The sequence below is a fragment of the Cyprinodon tularosa genome, unplaced genomic scaffold (genome assembly GCF_016077235.1).
Source record: "Cyprinodon tularosa strain WSP-4 unplaced genomic scaffold, ASM1607723v1 ctg580, whole genome shotgun sequence".
NCBI lineage: Eukaryota > Metazoa > Chordata > Actinopteri > Cyprinodontiformes > Cyprinodontidae > Cyprinodon > Cyprinodon tularosa.
Window position 1 is genome coordinate 735,755 of NW_024039319.1, and position 18,086 is coordinate 753,840.

General features: G+C 39.9%; 1 protein-coding gene across 4 annotated transcripts in view; it reads left to right on the forward strand.

Moving 5' to 3' along the window:
* Nucleotides 1-1,170: 1,170 nt before the first annotated feature.
* LOC119797359 (AT-rich interactive domain-containing protein 3B-like) overlaps nucleotides 1,171-18,086 on the forward strand; it is a 104,173-nt gene continuing 87,257 nt past the window's right edge. For 3 of the 4 annotated variants that reach the window (XM_038306414.1, XM_038306417.1, XM_038306415.1), the window contains exons 1-2: nucleotides 1,171-1,515; nucleotides 5,824-6,456. In XM_038306414.1, coding sequence (XP_038162342.1) covers nucleotides 1,477-1,515; nucleotides 5,824-6,456 — 672 coding nt within the window. In that variant the 5' untranslated portion in view covers nucleotides 1,171-1,476. Of the gene's footprint in view, nucleotides 1,640-5,823; nucleotides 6,457-18,086 lie in introns of all 4 variants that reach the window. The other variant, XM_038306418.1, reaches the window with a different exon arrangement.

An 18,086-nucleotide genomic window follows, 5' to 3' on the forward strand; every position in this document is an offset into this window, starting at 1 on the left:
GACGTTTCTCCACCTCTCCAGGAAGCTTTCTCAATTCAAATGTCTGGATCCGCAGTGAGTTTGAGTCTTATATAGACAAAGCCTTGTATTGCTTGGAAACATGCAAATGGTAACCGATGAATGGGTCGTTTGGTTCCATTTGAATTGAGAAAGCTTACTGGAGAGGTGGAGAAACGTCTTCAAATCTTGGAAACCAAGTCCAGAGGATATTTTTGGAATTTTTACGGAATGACTATGACCTGGATGACTGAGAACCTTCATCAGCATATTGCATATGAATACTAATGCAAATACTATTCTGGTTCTGCTGGAGGTTTCTTCTTGTTAAAAGGGAGTTTTTCCTCTCCACTGTTACTAAAAGCATGCTTAGTTTGAGGTATTGCATCCCGATGCAATCAACTGGTTTTCCTGAGATAGAAAACTGAATCAATCTGACTGTATGATCTGATTGAACTGTAAAGTGCCTTGAGATGACATGTGTTGTGTGAATTGGCGCTATAAAAATAAAGTGAATTGAATTGAATCAATACATTAGATGCAGGCATATTTTTTAAAATGTGGTCATTTCCGTATTTAAATCCGTTTTTAATACTTTTGTGTTATAAAATTATGCACGGATTTATTTATTTTTATTTTTTTTTAACATTCAGCCATAATCATCTGAATTGTATGAAATGAACGAAAATGTTTTTGCATTACCGCAATATAAATCCGCTAGGGGGCAGCATAGAGCTTTGCTGCTTTCCTGAATTGCCTGTTGCAGCATAAGAACACTTCCAAGTTTTTCCTCAGTGAAGTTGGAAGGTTTTTCATATAATATATATAAAAAACATTTATCTACAACAAAAAATCTGCAACGTTTGACTGTAAAAGTAAACACCCCACTGCATCAATACATGTGGCAAAATACAATTTTTATTTAGATCCAAATAAACTTAGATTAAAATCAGGAAGCAGAAATCTCTGCAATGATGAAGTTCTAATAACCCACAGATATTTTCTTTCTAGCCACATAAGGGTTAAGCAATAATGAAATTACTGTCATTTAATAATTAAATTAAGTGGAAATGGTAGATACTTGTTGCTATCGCTGGGCGGGCCTAATGCGCCATGGGGGGTGGGGGGGAGATCAACTCAACTGGGGAAAAAAAAAAAAAAAAAAAAAACGACAGGGAGTTACCTCAGCGCTTTCCGAGACATGAGATCGGCTCATTTACCAGCCTGTTTCCTTACCTGTTAAAGAAGGAAATCACGAATTTCAGCAAAGCGAAGGGAAACAGGCAGAAAGACGGATAAAGCTGGAGAACTGCTCCAGGAAAAAACAAACAAAACTCAACTAAACGCGGCGGATCGCTCCTTTTTCTCCTTCTACCGGCGGAGCAGTGGGAACCTGAGGGGCGTGCAGGCGTGTTTACAAGTGTTTGAACGAGTGCCAGAGACCAGGAGAAGGAGGATAAAAGCCCAAAGGAAGGAGGGATGGTGGACAACTCCAGCAGCGGCAGCAAGGCGCAAATGGTGAGTCCTGGCTGCGCTCTCAGGCTGTGCGCCTCTCTGCGCCTTTAACGCGTCATTCAGCCACAAGGAGCTGAATGCTGAGCGCTTAGTTTACCAGACAAGCAGGACAGCAAAGTTTAAAGAGGTAACCTGATCTCATACTCAGTTTATTCTGTTTTATTTTATATATAAAGTACTTTCATTAATGCAATCCTTTTTTTTTCTTTGTGAAAAGGATAAGTTGGGGACTTGGCACGTTTGCATGTTATCTGGTGCTTATCTGGCATTTTGAGGATGTGGCAGCCAGCTCCATTTAATACGCAGGAGGGGCTTTAATTAGGTCTTATGTTATTTGCTTGTTATGATAGCAGTGATGCTGCACGCATGTTTAATTCCAGTGGGGATATTTCCACCTTTACTTTTAAGTAAATTTTTTTAAAGGGTCCAACTGACCTTCTTTCCGTTTGGTACTTTTCAAAAATTGATTCACTTTCTCAGGATGAGAAGGTGAACCTCCTGGTAATCTCCCCCATGTTTTTTCACTTCTTACATCTGCTAACTTTAAGTTAAACCAGGTATGTCCGTTTATTTTTCATTGTAATTCAATATTTACGTTATTTATGCAGATGAATGGTCAGAAAGATATTAATTTTAATTACCCTCGGCTTCAGTTCTTTATACTACAAACTCTAATCTACCCCCTAAAAGTGCCAAAACGTTAATTTATTAGATGGCAGACTTTCTAAGCAGTAGAAATTGTCCAAACAGGAACAAACTATCACCTCTAGTAGGTATTCTACCTATTGTAGTGAGGTTGGTACCTGACATCCAGCAGGAGAACTCACACATTTAAGTTTAAAAAAGCAAAAAAATCCCCCCAAAAAAATCACTAACCAGCAGCTCCCTTGTCAAGTTTTCAGCCTTGATATAAAAACTATTTCCCCACCATTGCAGCGCTGATTGGTCTTGGTCATTTTTTAGAAAACTTTTTGGACAGAAGAAAGAACCTGATGCCACCAAACCAAAGCTTCATTGATTGTTGGTTAAGTCCAGATATAGCAATAAACCTACTATTAATAAAAAGTTATTTTCTATAGAATATTCTGTTAGAATATGTGGTTATGGATCCTGTAAATTATATTGTTAACAGGCGGCCGATTGGAGTTAGACTTAGACAGATTTAATCTGTCATTTTGTTTACTGAAGTGTAAAACAAAAAGAAATTTCGCTTGGAAAATTGGACAATTTCATCATCAAAAGTGCAGCCTTGAAAAATTGTAAAAAAAAAAAAATAAATAAATAAATATATATATATATATATATATATATATATATATAAGCAGTAATATAAACATATGACTAAATTACAGTTCTAACATTTTTTTTTATTTTTTTATATAATGATAAAATATAATAAAATACAATACAATAACCCATCTTAGAAAAACATTCAGCATCTAATGGCAGTGGGGAAGAAACTGTTGTGAAATCTGCTGGACCTGCATCCATTGCTGTGAAGCCTCTTCCCAGAGGGCAGCAGGGAGAACAGTCCATGGTCGGGGGTGAGGGGTCGTTTTTGACAGAGGTCTTCAACAGGGGGTCCGCGACCCCTAGGGGGTCCGCGGAGGTATTGCATGGGGGTCGAGAAAGTCTTGGTTGATTACTTTTTTTTATATTCCCTCCTGCAATTTTTCGCACTAATTAAAATGTCTTTAAATCCACATGAACATGAATTCAACAGACTGTAGTAAACAGATAAATGGAGGCAGAAGATGTCTTTCAGTCATCAATGCTCACATTCAGTGACACACAAGAGCTCTTTCAAGCTGGGAACCATTTCATTCACAACACCTGTCCCATCAACCAGGAATCAGATTCAGAAATACTTTAGTAATCCCAGGGAGGGATTACTTTCGTTACATGACTCCATCTGTAATAGAGTGACTTTAGGACCAGTTTGATAGAACACTATTTCATACAATGTATATAATTAGGGGGTCCCCGCTCCATCTCGCAATCAGTTTGGGGGTCCTTGGCCTCGAAAATGTTGAAGAGCCCTGGTTTATGATGTTATGGGCTCGGGACACGCAGAGCTGGGATGAAATGTCTTTTAATGGAGGGAAGAGGAGCCCCCATGATCCTCTCTGCTGTTCTCACCTTCTTCCAGTCTGAGGCGCTGCAGCCTCCACACCACACAGTGAGACAGCTGGTCAGAACGCTCTCTATGGTGCTGCTGGAGAAGGAGGGGAGGATGGGTGGGGGCAGGTGGGCTCTCCTCGTCCTCCAAGTTGTCTTGGTTTCACTGATTTTCGTAATTTGTTGTGTTTCCATAGAGGGGACGGAAATCAATAAAAGATAGGGAGTAATAAAAAGGTTTTGGGATTTTTTTTTTAGCTAAAAATGATTGATTGATTTAAGCTAAATATGGTCAGTGATGATTATGATGTCTAGAATGAATGGAAATCCTCCAACAGAGATGTGCCGTATGGTAGGCTGGTCCAGGGCTGCAAAGTGTTGGTAGATACCTGGCAGCAGAATCACTCTGGATACAAAACCTTCTTCATGGAGTTAGCATGCATGCTTGAGATCTCTCCAGGTACTCTGGCTTCCTCCTAATGAAAAATATTTTCCTTATTTTAGGTAAGAATTTGTGGATGAATTTACCCAGAGCCCGTCCCCGTTAAAATATATGAAACTATTTTTGATGTATTAGTATATAGCTGTGTTATATATACTAAAAATACCAAAATCAGGTTGATTATGATAAGATAAGGCTATTTAAACATCTGTCCTGTTAGTGTTTTAAATCATCCTTTTTGAGCCTAGATAGAACCTCAGCACAGGGGGCGCCATGACCTGGCATAAACAGACATGGCGCCATCTAGAGGCAGTACAGCTGAACTACCAGAAAGTCAGATGGGGGGCCAATGGTGCCGCTACTAAATAAGTCTTTACAGTGCTGTAATGCCTTGCTGAATAATGAAAGATTGGAGGATAGGGCTTAAAGTGTTGCTAACAGCAGTAGCATTATTAGCTAGGACATGTCTACCAACTTTACAGCGACACCAGGATGCTTCCTGAGCTTTAGCTCCAGCCTTAATGATCATAACAGTCAGACTGTTTTTCCCAGTTCAACTCAAGTATTTTCCCTCTTGGAATAAAACATCCTTTTGCACCTTTTTGCTCTTGATCTTGGACTTTTTTTTTCTTTTTTGCAACTACTGTGGGATTCCCAAGCTCGCTTGCCTCCATTGCTTCGGCATGTTGACCAATTGTATGCATGTGCAGTGACATAATCCCGGTCACAAGATGTAATGGTGAATATTAGGGGTGTCCCGATACAACTTCTTCTTTTCCGATACCATACCGATATTGCATCTTGAGAATTGTCTGATACCGATATTGACTCAATACGATATTGACCCAAATTGTTCCAGGTTTTATTACTTATTTTATAAAAGTGGAATGTTAGAAAGGATTGATGAAATAGTATAATTAAAACTGGAAACAAAAGTCAGCGATAAAAGGTACTTTAACAGAAGCAAAGTGTTTCTATCAGCCTGAAATTGTCTGAGGTGTTATATGTCGGCTGATAAAATCTGATAAGAATTTTTTATGCTAAAATCAGACCTGATATTAATAACCTTGGTAAATTTACACAGAAAGGCTAAATTTGCAAAGTGAACAAAAATAAAATTCAAAAATAACACACTATGCCAGCAAAATGTCGTAGTTTGTCATGAAATCATTGTAGGAAGTTATGGCTGAATATATCTTTATCTTATCTTTACAAATAAAATGATGATATACCTTTTAATTTAATTAACTGCTTAAGTTATTTTGTTAAAATGCTAAAAGCTATATTTGTTTGTTTGAATTAGGGATTTCTTTATCCAGTATTGATTATAGGTCACATACCAGCCAAAAAATAAAAATCAGATTTTATCAGCAGATTTTCCTCTAACCTCTTCTGTTGAAAAAACTCATTGGTTAGAAATAAATTGGTCAGCTGTTCACACTTCAAAATAAGTAATAACACGATGTAGGATTCTTTCCAATATCGTATTTTATTTGGTCATTAAAGCTGCAATATCTTCATCGCATCACAAATGAAAAGTTTTATTGGAAAATTCCCAGTTTTCATTAAGAGTTTGTGTGAATTGTTTTATCTTACAGAGAATACAAATCAAAGTAATTTATCTGATTTTCAAGGCAATATTTCTTTTTACAAATATGGTTCTCAAAAGTTATTCAGAATATTTTTTGAGTGTATGCCACTCTTTCTTTCTTATATCTGATGCTTTATGGCTCTTTCTCTTCCCTCCACAGCCCAGTATGTCTCAGGAACCCAGCGTGGTCTTCTCACAGAACACCTCCACAGGGGGAATGAAGCTGGAGGCAGTGATGGAGCAGCTCCAGCGCCAGCAGCAGGCCCGCCTGGAAATGGAGAGGAAGGAGCGGAAGCTGCGAGAGGCTCACATCATGTACGCTCAGCAGGTGGCTGCCCAGCAGGCCATACTGGCTGCAGCCCGGGCTTCCGGGGCCAACTTTATGGGCAAAGGCATTACCGGAGGCGTTCCTGCCGGCGGCTTGCCTCCTCGCGTGTCCAATCAGAGCAGTGTAGACTCAGAAAGAGAGGAGGATGAGGACAGAGGCCGGGATTCTGGCGACGAGGACGATGACAATGAGATGATGGAAGGGGATGAGGGCAGCGATACGGACGAGGGAAGCGCCAGTGGTCTGGAGTTCCTCCGCAAGCAGACGTTGGCTCTGCAACAGAGCGCCTCGCGCATCCCTGCTCGTCCGTTTGCGGGGTACTCAATGTCGGCCCCCCAGAAGGCCGCCTCCCCGTCCATTAGAGTGAAGCAAGAACCCGATGAGGGCCTGTCTCCCGCTGGGCCAAACTCCTCTACCTCTCCTAATGGACAGGCCGACTGGGGATTCGATGACCACTTCAGACAGGTTAGTGGGACTCCTTGCTGGAAATTGAGCCCTCCTTTCAAAAACCCTTGTTTTGGTCTCATTACCTCTAATCATGGGTCTCTAAGCACATTTCTTCCTTTTAATCCTTTTATTTTTGGAGCTTAGTTCAGTTTCCTTGTTATCCAACCTGCTGGGAAACAGCTTCATCTTGACAGTGTCGCTCCCTGCTCCAGCAGTGTCTCACTGAAACACTTGAAATCTCCACAGGGGTTGACCGCCGATAGGCTTTTGCGGTCGGCAGGGAAAGAAAAAAAAGCCTCTTGAGTGAGTGTTGGCAGACTGCCAGGCCAAGGTGCAATGTGTTCACGCTTACCAGTTTTCTCCTCTCACACTCGCATTTTGAGTGTGTGTATCTTGCTCTTTGTCCCTCTTGGCGTTTTGCTCGTTGCTCTCTGGTTTGGCTCTGGTCCAAGCGGCGCTGCGGCTCCGAGGCTGTGGGTGGCTGCCCGGGGTCAGCTGGATGATTTTTGGGTGGGTGGAAAGGTTGGATGTAGTACACGGTAGCAGCCACCCCAAGAGGTTCGGCAGTGTGCCAAGTGGACTTTCCCTTGAAGTTAAATATTGCCTCAGCACCACGTTACAGAACACTGTCATGTCAGGAGGGATGTGGGCCAAGCGCCATGTGCTTAAACATCAGCGCTGCAGACGGAGCAGGTTAACCAGAGAGCCTGTAAGGAATATAAAAAAAAAGCTGTAGCTGAAAACGGTGCAGGAAGACGTCGCTGTGATCAGACAGCAGGCAAAATCTTAATAAATACATTGATTATAATATCTATAATAACGTAATTTGTTTTATTTTTCTCAATATACACTATATTGCCAAAAGTATTTGCTCACCCATCCAAATTATTGGAATCAGGTGTTCCAATCACTTCCATGGCCACAGGTGTATAAATTCAAGCACCTAGGCATGCAGACTGTTTTTACAAACATTTGTGAAAGAATGGGTCGCTCTCAGGAGCTCAGTGAATTCCAGCGTGGAACTGTGATAGGATGCCACCTGTGCAACAAATCCAGTCGTGAAATTTCCTCGCTCCTAAATATTCCACAGTCAACTGTCAGCTGTATTATAAGAAAATGGAAGTGTTTGGGAACGACAGCAACTCAGCCACGAAGTGGTAGGCCACGTAAACTGACGGAGCGGGGTCAGCGGATGCTGACGCGCATAGTGCGAAGAGGTCGCCAACTTTCTGCAGAGTCAATCACTACAGACCTCCAAACTTCATGTGGCCTTCAGATTAGCTCAAGAACAGTGCGCAGAGAGCTTCATGGAATGGGTTTCCATGGTCGAGCAGCTGCATCCAAGCCATACATCACCAAGTGCAATGCAAAGCGTCGGATGCGGTGGTGTAAAGCACGCCGCCACTGGACTCTAGAGCAGTGGAGACGCGTTCTCTGGAGTGACGAATCGCGCTTCTCCATCTGGCAATCTGATGGACGGGTCTGGGTTTGGCGGTTGCCAGGAGAACGGTACTTGTCTGACTGCATTGTGCCAAGTGTAAAGTTTGGTGGAGGGGGGATTATGGTGTGAGGTTGTTTTTCAGGAGCTGGGCTTGGCCCCTTAGTTCCAGTGAAAGGAACTCTGAATGCTTCAGCATACCAAGACATTTTGGACAATTCCATGCTCCCAACTTTGTGGGAACAGTTTGGAGCTGGCCCCTTCCTCTTCCAACATGACTGTGCACCAGTGCACAAAGCAAGGTCCATAAAGACATGGATGACAGAGTCTGGTGTGGATGAACTTGACTGGCCTGCACAGAGTCCTGACCTCAACCCGATAGAACACCTTTGGGATGAATTAGAGCGGAGACTGAGAGCCAGGCCTTCTCGTCCAACATCAGTGTGCGACCTCACAAATGCGCTTCTGGAAGAATGGTCCAAAATTCCCATAAACACACTCCTAAACCTTGTGGACAGCCTTCCCAGAAGAGTTGAAGCTGTTCTAGCTGCAAAGGGTGGACCGACGTCATATTGAACCCTATGGATTAGGAACGGGATGTCACTTAAGCTCATATGTGAGTCAAGGCAGGTGAGCAAATACTTTTGGCAATATAGTGTATTTTGATTTTGATACATAAACTTCAGTAGAGATACAGGAAAAATACTTGAGGCTGGTTTAGTCTTGAGGCGTATTTGACCTCCATCCAATTCCCTTTTCTGTATCTAGGAAAACTTGTTGCTTCATAGACAGTTTCACGTGGAAAACACGTTGGAAAAAAAGACAGCTTCTCCTGGCGAGGGCTCCTAAACATAAACTTCACCCCAATTAACAGACTTTGAGCAAGTCTCAGTCTCTCTGATAATGATGGTTTTTAATTCAATATTTAAGTGGATTTTGGCCAATAGTTATCAGAAACTTAGACAATATTTGGGTTTTTCTGGCTGATATTTGTGGTTTTTGGCTGATATTTATCAGCTATTTGTGTTTCTGTTTGTAGCATCAGTAGGTATGTGCATGTGGTTTACTGATTCATTAAGATAATGTGAAGCACATGCATTCCCTCCATTTGCTTTCTATTAAAGTTTTGTTTGATTGTTAATTGTTCATTTTTATCATTGTTCTATTTTTATTATCTAAAAAGAGGAAGAAAAAGCAAAATCTGCTTTTTATATATATATATATATATATATATATATATATATATATATATATATATATATATATACATCCCCCATCTAGGGTCCACCAGTTCATAGCTGTATATTGGTTATTTATTCTCCAGGTGCACAGTTTTATATTGTTAAAACACTTTTCAGTACAGTATTTTATTGTTTATCTTTTAACTCTTCACTAGTATGTAAACATTTTCTAAGGTCCTTATTTGTGTGACCATTTTTTTCTATTATCTCTATTGCTGTAAACACCAGAATTTCCCCATTCTGGGACAATAAAGGGATTTTCTATTCTAGTTCACTATATCAACATCATTAATATATAAATGAAAGGCTATATATGTTAACTTTAGTTAGGAGGTGAATAGGTGATCCAAGCTTTGTGGTAATCAGGTAATCATTTTAGTGCTTCAGAGAAAAAAAAAATTAGATTAGATTAAAACCTTTTTAAACATCACATTTATATCCTGCTTTTTTATCCGGGATACAATTATTAACCATTGGCAGCTATGTGGATGAGTTTTACTGTGGGATTACGGAGCAGTATCTCCAGCAGCACTGTGTTGTTTTGGTAAATATACACAGAGGAGCCTTATTTACTTACAAGATAAGCCAAAACAAAGCGCAAAATACAAAAATAACAAATAGTGCGGCAGTGTGATGCGGTAACCTTTAGAAAAACCGTATGCATTTAAGAAGATGTTGTATGACGCGAGTATGCTCATTTAAAACAATTGTTTGTGAGGATGTCTGTGAGGCAGCTAACTGCAGCTTTAACTGAGTAGATAAACCAAATTATCCAGCTAATACCAGCTCATTATACTCCTACTGTTACTCTATACCAGGACAGACTGGGAATAAAGTATTCAAACTTTTCCATACTTGTTCAGGCAGAGTGAGTGTCTCCTACCTGCTCTACCCTAAAAGACACCATCTGAGCTGGAAGCTTTGTGCCTCTTTAGTGAGACTCAAACGTGGGCAGAAATGGCTGCTTGTCATCTCAGTGCGAATTGGTAACGAAGTGAAGGAGACTCGGAGGTGGTCACAGAGCCGGGTTCACCACTAGGTGTGAAGTGTGGGAAATGGCGTGAACATGGCACTATTCTATCTAACGGTATTGCTGTCATCCGCAGCGTCTGTAATGCCAGCTGCAGTTGTTGTAGCGCAGTGTGTCAGGGAGACGTTCAAACCTCGCCTCTGCATGCTGGGGCTATTTTGACACTGTTGAAAATCAAAGGGGTTCATTTTGCTTTCCATTTTCTTTTTTTATGTGACTAAATAAAAAATGTTAGCGCTCTCATGAGTCTTTCTGGATTTGTTGACCCATACACTGCAAAAATGATCTCAAAATGAGTAAAAATGTCTTAAATTAAGGGTTTTTACCCTTAATTTGAGCAGGTAAATAAGATGATTTGCCAATGGAATTAGTATTTTTACTCTTAAAATAAGTTATCTACATGCCCTTGAAATAAGACAGTGCAATTGTTTTTTCTTATTTTAAGTGTAAATTGTCTTGTTCCATTGGCAAAGGGTCTCACTTAAATCCTTAATTCAAGAAAAAATGCACTTATTTTAAGAAGAAATGACTTATTTGGATTTCATTTTTTTCCGGTGTATAAATTGGGTTTCTTGTTTAAAGACTAATTGATATATTTTTTTTCCACACATAATGCTGTTCTTTTTTCACAATGAAGAGTTTGTGTCTTTTAGAACCGTGGGATATGGAAAAAGTTCTTTTGAAGAGCAAAACTATGATTTAACACCAACAACAGAAGTGTTTATTTTATTGAGAAAGGCTTTTTTTGTGCATATTTTCTCTCTGTAAACTGAAAGGGCATATGTGAAAGCTGGAAACTGGAGATATATGGAGTGAATTTTGTTCCGTTATTATTTCAAGCAAAGACCACATTCTTTTTATATGGAAAAAAAAAAAAAAAAATCAATCCAGAAATTAAAATTTTGAAATAAAATAATTAAAATGGGGTTTTTATTAAGTAGCTTGACTGTTTTTCTCAGATTTAAATTTTCAAATAAATTTTAAATATTCAGCTTGGGGATTGCTGTCCGGTGTTGCTACTTTTTAAAAGTGAAATGTATTGTTTTTTGTTTAAAATGAAACTTGTGTAACATTTGTTATCATTGTGTTGCTTTGATCGAGTAAACGGAGGAAGAAAACACAACATTGGCAATAAGAAGCCAGCAGAAGGGCAGCAAGTATGGAGGATCAGTTGGACTTAAAAGCCTCTGTTCTCTAGTTGTCTTTTGCTTAACTTTTTGTTGTAGCGGTTCTTTTTAATGGTCTGCTCTTTCATATGGGTGTGTTGTTCATGCATGCTTGGCAACAGGCACCAAAAGATTATTTGTGGATGCAGAGGGCTTTAGGGCAAAGATAACCACTCTAACCACGTCGCCAAATTTAGCTTTTGAAGATGGACACTAGATAACTGGTCAGTGGTCTCACTGCTGTTCAGAGTTTAGTGGAACTGGGGACTGTTTCCCTTCTGGTCCAACACTAGAGTATTATTTGGCCATGAGCTGACGTGGCTTTGCTTAGCCGTCCTTGAACAGTAGATTGAAACCACTAACTTGTAGCTGACCAGTGCCCTATGTGTGGCCTGGTGTCTTTTATTAGGATAGGCGGCCAGAGCCTGGGGGTTGGGGGAGGCATTATGGGACGAGAATTGGTCTGGCCTTTTTTTTTTTTGTTTCCTCTCTTTTATCTTTCCTGTCATTATGTCAGCTCTGCAGTATTTAATGACGGCTCATCTCTTCAGGCAGTTTCAGGTTGCAGCACTGTGTGGGGGGGAGGGGATCGGTGCAGGCAGAGAAGTGTTTTTGTTTTTTTTTATGTTATTGTCTTCAAGGGGGCCAGAATCGGCCCTGACAGATGCCTGAAATACCGAGTATCTAAAATAATACCGGAGGTCGTTTATAATGTCCTGAAAGACAAAGGAGGGATAGAATGAGCTGCTGAAGAGAGATTTCTATACTTTAAACTCTACTTTAATGTGTGGGTGTGTGTTTCATGTAACGCGTCGCATTGGATGGTGAGTTTTATCTGAAGCACTTGGTGGATGAGTGCTGTTGAGAGATATTTCCATAGTGCTAAGTCTAGAAAACCTTATTTAGATTGGGTATAAGTTGTTATCATGAACAATTGAGGGATTTAAATTGGTGTCATCTATTAAACAAGACAAAGTTTTAAAAAAAAAGGCATTAATGTGTTTATGAGGCGATTTTTCAACTTTTCCTTTTAAATTTGCGAAAACAGAGAGAGTAATCAGTGAAAAATGATTAAAATATATTTGTAACGGGGAAAAAAAGATGTCCTCCAAAGATTGAATTAGCAATAGCATGTAGTAACTTCAATCTTTAATCTCATAAAGTGACAATTTATGTGATTATTTCTGCAATCAGAAGGAGGAGGTGGTCAGGAGGAATGGCTTTGAAAGGTTACAAACCAGCAACCTATGGAGGGATTTAAAGGTGCTTCTTCAAAAACTGTAATTTAAAATGATAAAATTCTACAAATTCAACTGGAAATAATTTCTGTTTTATTGTTACTCTATATACAGAGCAAGCAAATGCAGCAATGCAGCGTTACTAAATCAGATACGTAACCGATGGTTTTCCAAATGTCCAGAAAGAGCAGTAGAATTTCACATCGTCATTCTGGATTCGGCTACGCGTCCACAGACTTCTCCACATCAGCAGCAGTCACCGTTAAATTATGTGCTCTGTTTGTTCGTACCTTTCTTCATCTTGTTATGATGTTGCCGTGACATCGTCGTCTCCCATTGCTAAACAGCCGATTATGATAATAATTAGACGCCTGTAATCTATCATTACTTTGGTAAACAGTGCGTTGCTAGGTGTATACATTCCCCTACTATGAATGCAGGTTGCTTTAGCGTCTTGACATGATGGCGGATCACATGTAATTATTAATATTATTGACTTTGCAAAAAGAAATGTGATTTTAGCATAAAGACCTGGTGTGTGAGCATAGTTAAAGTTCCTCTAAAGAGCCGTCTCAGTAATAACCTGCTTTCTACTGACACTATGCAGTAATTTTGCAGTTCACTGTTCTGCAGCTGCAATCAAACCCTCTCTCTTTCAGTTTTATGAGTGTATTCACAGCAGGAAAGTCCTTTGGTCTGCTTGTTTTTGTTGTTTGGTGTGGTCTCCTTTTTCATTTAACTTTTCACAACCTTAACTTGCATCAAAGCCACACGTTGGGCTATCGTCGCTTCGGTTGGACAGAAATGACGAGGAGCTCTATATGTTTGCTCTGCAGATGCAGAAACTGCCATGGGCATCATATCCAATGCAGGTTTTGAAACGTTTTACTTCTCATTTTGTAGCAACGTCAAAGAATCCTTCCTGCAAGGAGGCTCACAGAAAGCTAGCAGCAGCGTTGCTAAGCGACAGTTGGCAGATCAGGTATGATTTCAGTACTATGTTTAATCGACGGATGGATGCTGGTTTATATTCAGACCAGAAGGATCCCACACCAGTGTCCGTTGGTGGAGGTTTAAAGTGGGTCCCCAGTAGGGCTGAAGCTATTAATCTGATTAATCGTGATTAATTGTTTAGTGAATATTTGTCAACTAATTTAGTAATCGGTTAATCATTTACTGGAGAATAGAGAATCTAAAATATTCTAGTTTTACCTGGTATCATTTTGTAAAAAATCTTCTTTAAGGAACCTTTGCTTATCTGATTATTAATCGATTAATTGAAAAAAAAAAAATCAACAGATTAATCGATTTGCAAAATAATGATCAGTTGCAGCCCTAGTCCCCAGTTTAAAAAGCCGATTTAGGGTTTGCTCACTGTATTCACATCTGCACTAAAGGTGCTACTGGAGGGGGAAATAAAGCTGACAAATGTGGCAGATGAGAACATCACTACCTGTTTCGTACTCGTATAAACTGGCTGCATAAGACTTTTTGATCTCAATTCGATTTTTTTCAACGTCACACTGACTGCAAATAGAGGAGCTCCGACTTGGCAGATCTGCGCAGATTGTTGTCACTTCTGTCTCTGTGACACAGAAATTAAAGCAATTTCCCACATTTGACTTGGACAGATTATGAAAAGTTATAAAAAAAAAAAAAATTACCACCCATAAATCAAAGCCCCACTTAACGAGTCTGTGCAGCATCTCAAACCAGAACAAATAGAGAATGTTCATATATATTAAAAGAATATAAGTTATATGTCTAAAGAAAAGCAATAATGCATTGGGACGGTTTCTATGCTGAATGAGGGAGAGACGTGATTCTCAGAGACAGATCTGGGAAGTTTATCCAAGTTTTTCTTTCTTTTTTTTCATAAAGAAGAGAGAGATACGCCGCACTTACCTGCTCTGTCTGCCCCTTAATTTGATTTTAGTGACGCTCAAAGAGGATCACTATTTTACTGTAACTGTTTTTTCTCCATCTGAAGTAATTTTTTTTAAGGAAGATTGATAAGTGTCTCTGTCTGTCCCTCGTTTTTTTTTCTGCAATGCTCAAAGACGATGACTACTTTATCTGTTTTCTGTCCTGAACTCCTATTATGGGTAAAGAATTATTATTCTTTTTGATTTTTCTCATTGTTTTTGCGCCAGTCTGTCCTGCTTACCATAAACACGATGTGCGACTCCAAAACTGACCCTTTCCCCGTGCGATTAATAGATTTTGTTCAGTATTTTCCCCCAAAGCGGATGTGTTTTACTTTGTAACTGCGTCTCTCTTCCTCTCAGACCCATGAAATTGCTGCTGAATTGCTGCATAGTTTGACTAAAATAGACCTAGGATCTATCTCAGTCAGCAGCCCCCTTCTGTAAAATCATGTCGGGTGTGATCATCCCCATTGACTTTCAATGAGCACTAAATGCCACAACCTCGTTCGAAAAATTTTTCTGTCTGATCGGACGCAAAACCGGATTCGGTGTGATCTGGCCTATAGCCTCAGAACTGGGCACTCAGATTAATTTAACCTGCAATCTTGTAATAACGTTCCAGTTTCCTGCTTGTGGGTGCTCATGTTTTGTTTTAATGTTAGAACGACAGAGACGCTAGTGGTGTGGAAAAAATCTTTCTGGCAATATATCGTGATTTTCGGCTGTCCAATATAAAATTGATCTTTCAGTTCCTAGTATCGATTAAAAAAAAAAAAAAAAAATATATATATATATATATACACTATATTGCCAAAAGTATTTGCTCACCCATCCAAATTATTGGAATCAGGTGTTCCAATCACTTCCATGGCCACAGGTGTATAAATTCAAGCACCTAGGCATGCAGACTGTTTTTACAAACATTTGTGAAAGAATGGGTCGCTCTCAGGAGCTCAGTGAATTCCAGCGTGGAACTGTGATAGGATGCCACCTGTGCAACAAATCCAGTCGTGAAATTTCCTCGCTCCTAAATATTCCACAGTCAACTGTCAGCTGTATTATAAGAAAATGGAAGTGTTTGGGAACGACAGCAACTCAGCCACGAAGTGGTAGGCCACGTAAACTGACGGAGCGGGGTCAGCGGATGCTGACGCGCATAGTGCGAAGAGGTCGCCAACTTTCTGCAGAGTCAATCACTACAGACCTCCAAACTTCATGTGGCCTTCAGATTAGCTCAAGAACAGTGCGCAGAGAGCTTCATGGAATGGGTTTCCATGGTCGAGCAGCTGCATCCAAGCCATACATCACCAAGTGCAATGCAAAGCGTCGGATGCGGTGGTGTAAAGCACGCCGCCACTGGACTCTAGAGCAGTGGAGACGCGTTCTCTGGAGTGACGAATCGCGCTTCTCCATCTGGCAATCTGATGGACGGGTCTGGGTTTGGCGGTTGCCAGGAGAACGGTACTTGTCTGACTGCATTGTGCCAAGTGTAAAGTTTGGTGGAGGGGGGATTATGGTGTGGGGTTGTTTTTCAGGAGCTGGGCTTGGCCCCTTAGTTCCAGTGAAAGGAACTCTGAATGCTTCAGCATACCAAGACATTTTGGACAATTCCATGCTCCCAACTTTGTGGGAACAGTTTGGAGCTGGCCCCTTCCTCTTCCAACATGACTGTGCACCAGTGCACAAAGCAAGGTCCATAAAGACATGGATGACAGAGTCTGGTGTGGATGAACTTGACTGGCCTGCACAGAGTCCTGACCTCAACCCGATAGAACACCTTTGGGATGAATTAGAGCGGAGACTGAGAGCCAGGCCTTCTCGTCCAACATCAGTGTGCGACCTCACAAATGCGCTTCTGGAAGAATGGTCAAAAATTCCCATAAACACACTCCTAAACCTTGTGGACAGCCTTCCCAGAAGAGTTGAAGCTGTTCTAGCTGCAAAGGGTGGACCGACGTCATATTGAACCCTATGGATTAGGAACGGGATGTCACTTAAGCTCATATGTGAGTCAAGGCAGGTGAGCAAATACTTTTGGCAATATAGTGTATATATTAGGGGTGTAAATCACATCCATCATGGCGATTCGATTCAGTATCGATTTCCTGATCCAACGATTCGATTATTTTCGATACTTAAGAATACACCACGATTCGATTCGATTAATCGGTTAATTTTTTTTTTATTATTATTTATTTTTATTTTTTTTACACCTTACAGGCTAAACAAAGTTTCAAGTTTGAAATAAATCAATGAAAGCTGTAATATCATTATGCATTTTCTTTAGAAACAACAGCAAATAACAGAAGTAGAAAAGTTGCATCAAAAAATACTGCAAAAATACTGCACAATATCAGTGTAATGAGTTCAATGCAATACCTCGGCTCCAGAGAAACTGTCCAACATATTTTTTTAGAATGTAATAAATATATTCAGGAAAGAGAGATGTTGTGTAGAGAGTTAGACAGGAATAAAAATAAACTACATATAAGGGAATTGTTTCAAAGGTCATCTGGGGATGTAGTTTTTGGGGGTATTTTTTTTTTCTAAGAAGAACGGGTATTTTAGGGAGAATCAGGGGCGGATCCAGGAATTTTCAAAGGGGGGTGCGCACCTAAGGGTCATGGGGTCACGGGGTCAAGGGTCACAGGTCTAGACAATGTGAGGCTAAAAGACCAAAGAATACCATCTTCACTCTTTCACGCTACCCTAATTATTCATCCAAGGGTTTATAATTGATAATTTTAATGGATGAACATAAGTAGAATTAGCATGATTACATTATTGTAATTAAAAAAGGATCTCTCGGTTTTTAAAGCATGCACAAGGTTAAAAGGTAGTTTGAAGAAAAAAAAAGATCCTTATCAACAATTAATCAAACAAGGAGTTTCTTTATTTCCAGAAATGATATTTACACAGAACATTAAATAAAAAAAAATTAAAAAAAACAAGGACTTGGGTTCAAGTATGGTTCAAGTAAGACAAAGGAGTTTTGAATATATTTTAACAAGATAAACTGTAAAAAAAAAAAAAAAAAAGTTAAACCAGACAAAGAATATTGTTCTCTACTACAAACTTTATGATGATGATAATGAGTTTAAAAAAGTCAACCTTCTGGGATGCTTCTAGGCAAATGTGTCTATGATTTTGTTGATGTCTAACTGAATGTCCTTGTGCAAATACAAAAGTAGCAAAGCCACAAACCTTTCCTGTCCCATTGTTGACCTCAGCAAAGTTTTTACTGCTTTAAGACCCGAGTTAGCACGTTCCACAGAAGCACTGGTAACAGGAATGACTGACAGAAGGGGAAGAATCATATAAATGTATGGGTAGCACTTCATATTTGTTATCTTTAGAATTTCAGGGAGAGAGCTGGGTTTTTCCACTGATGATGACCACTTTGTGTGCCACAACTTCACTTCCTGCCTGAATGTTGATCTTGATGGTAGATCATCTTTATATCATGTAAAAATGATAAAAAGTCATACTTGTCCAGCCAGTCCCTCTGGCATGTTCTTTTGGTCACCCCACTGGCTCTTCGGTTGTCTTTAACTTCTCTGGCAGGGAAATTGAAAGATTTGGGTTTTCTGGTCTGAAGAAGTTGGAA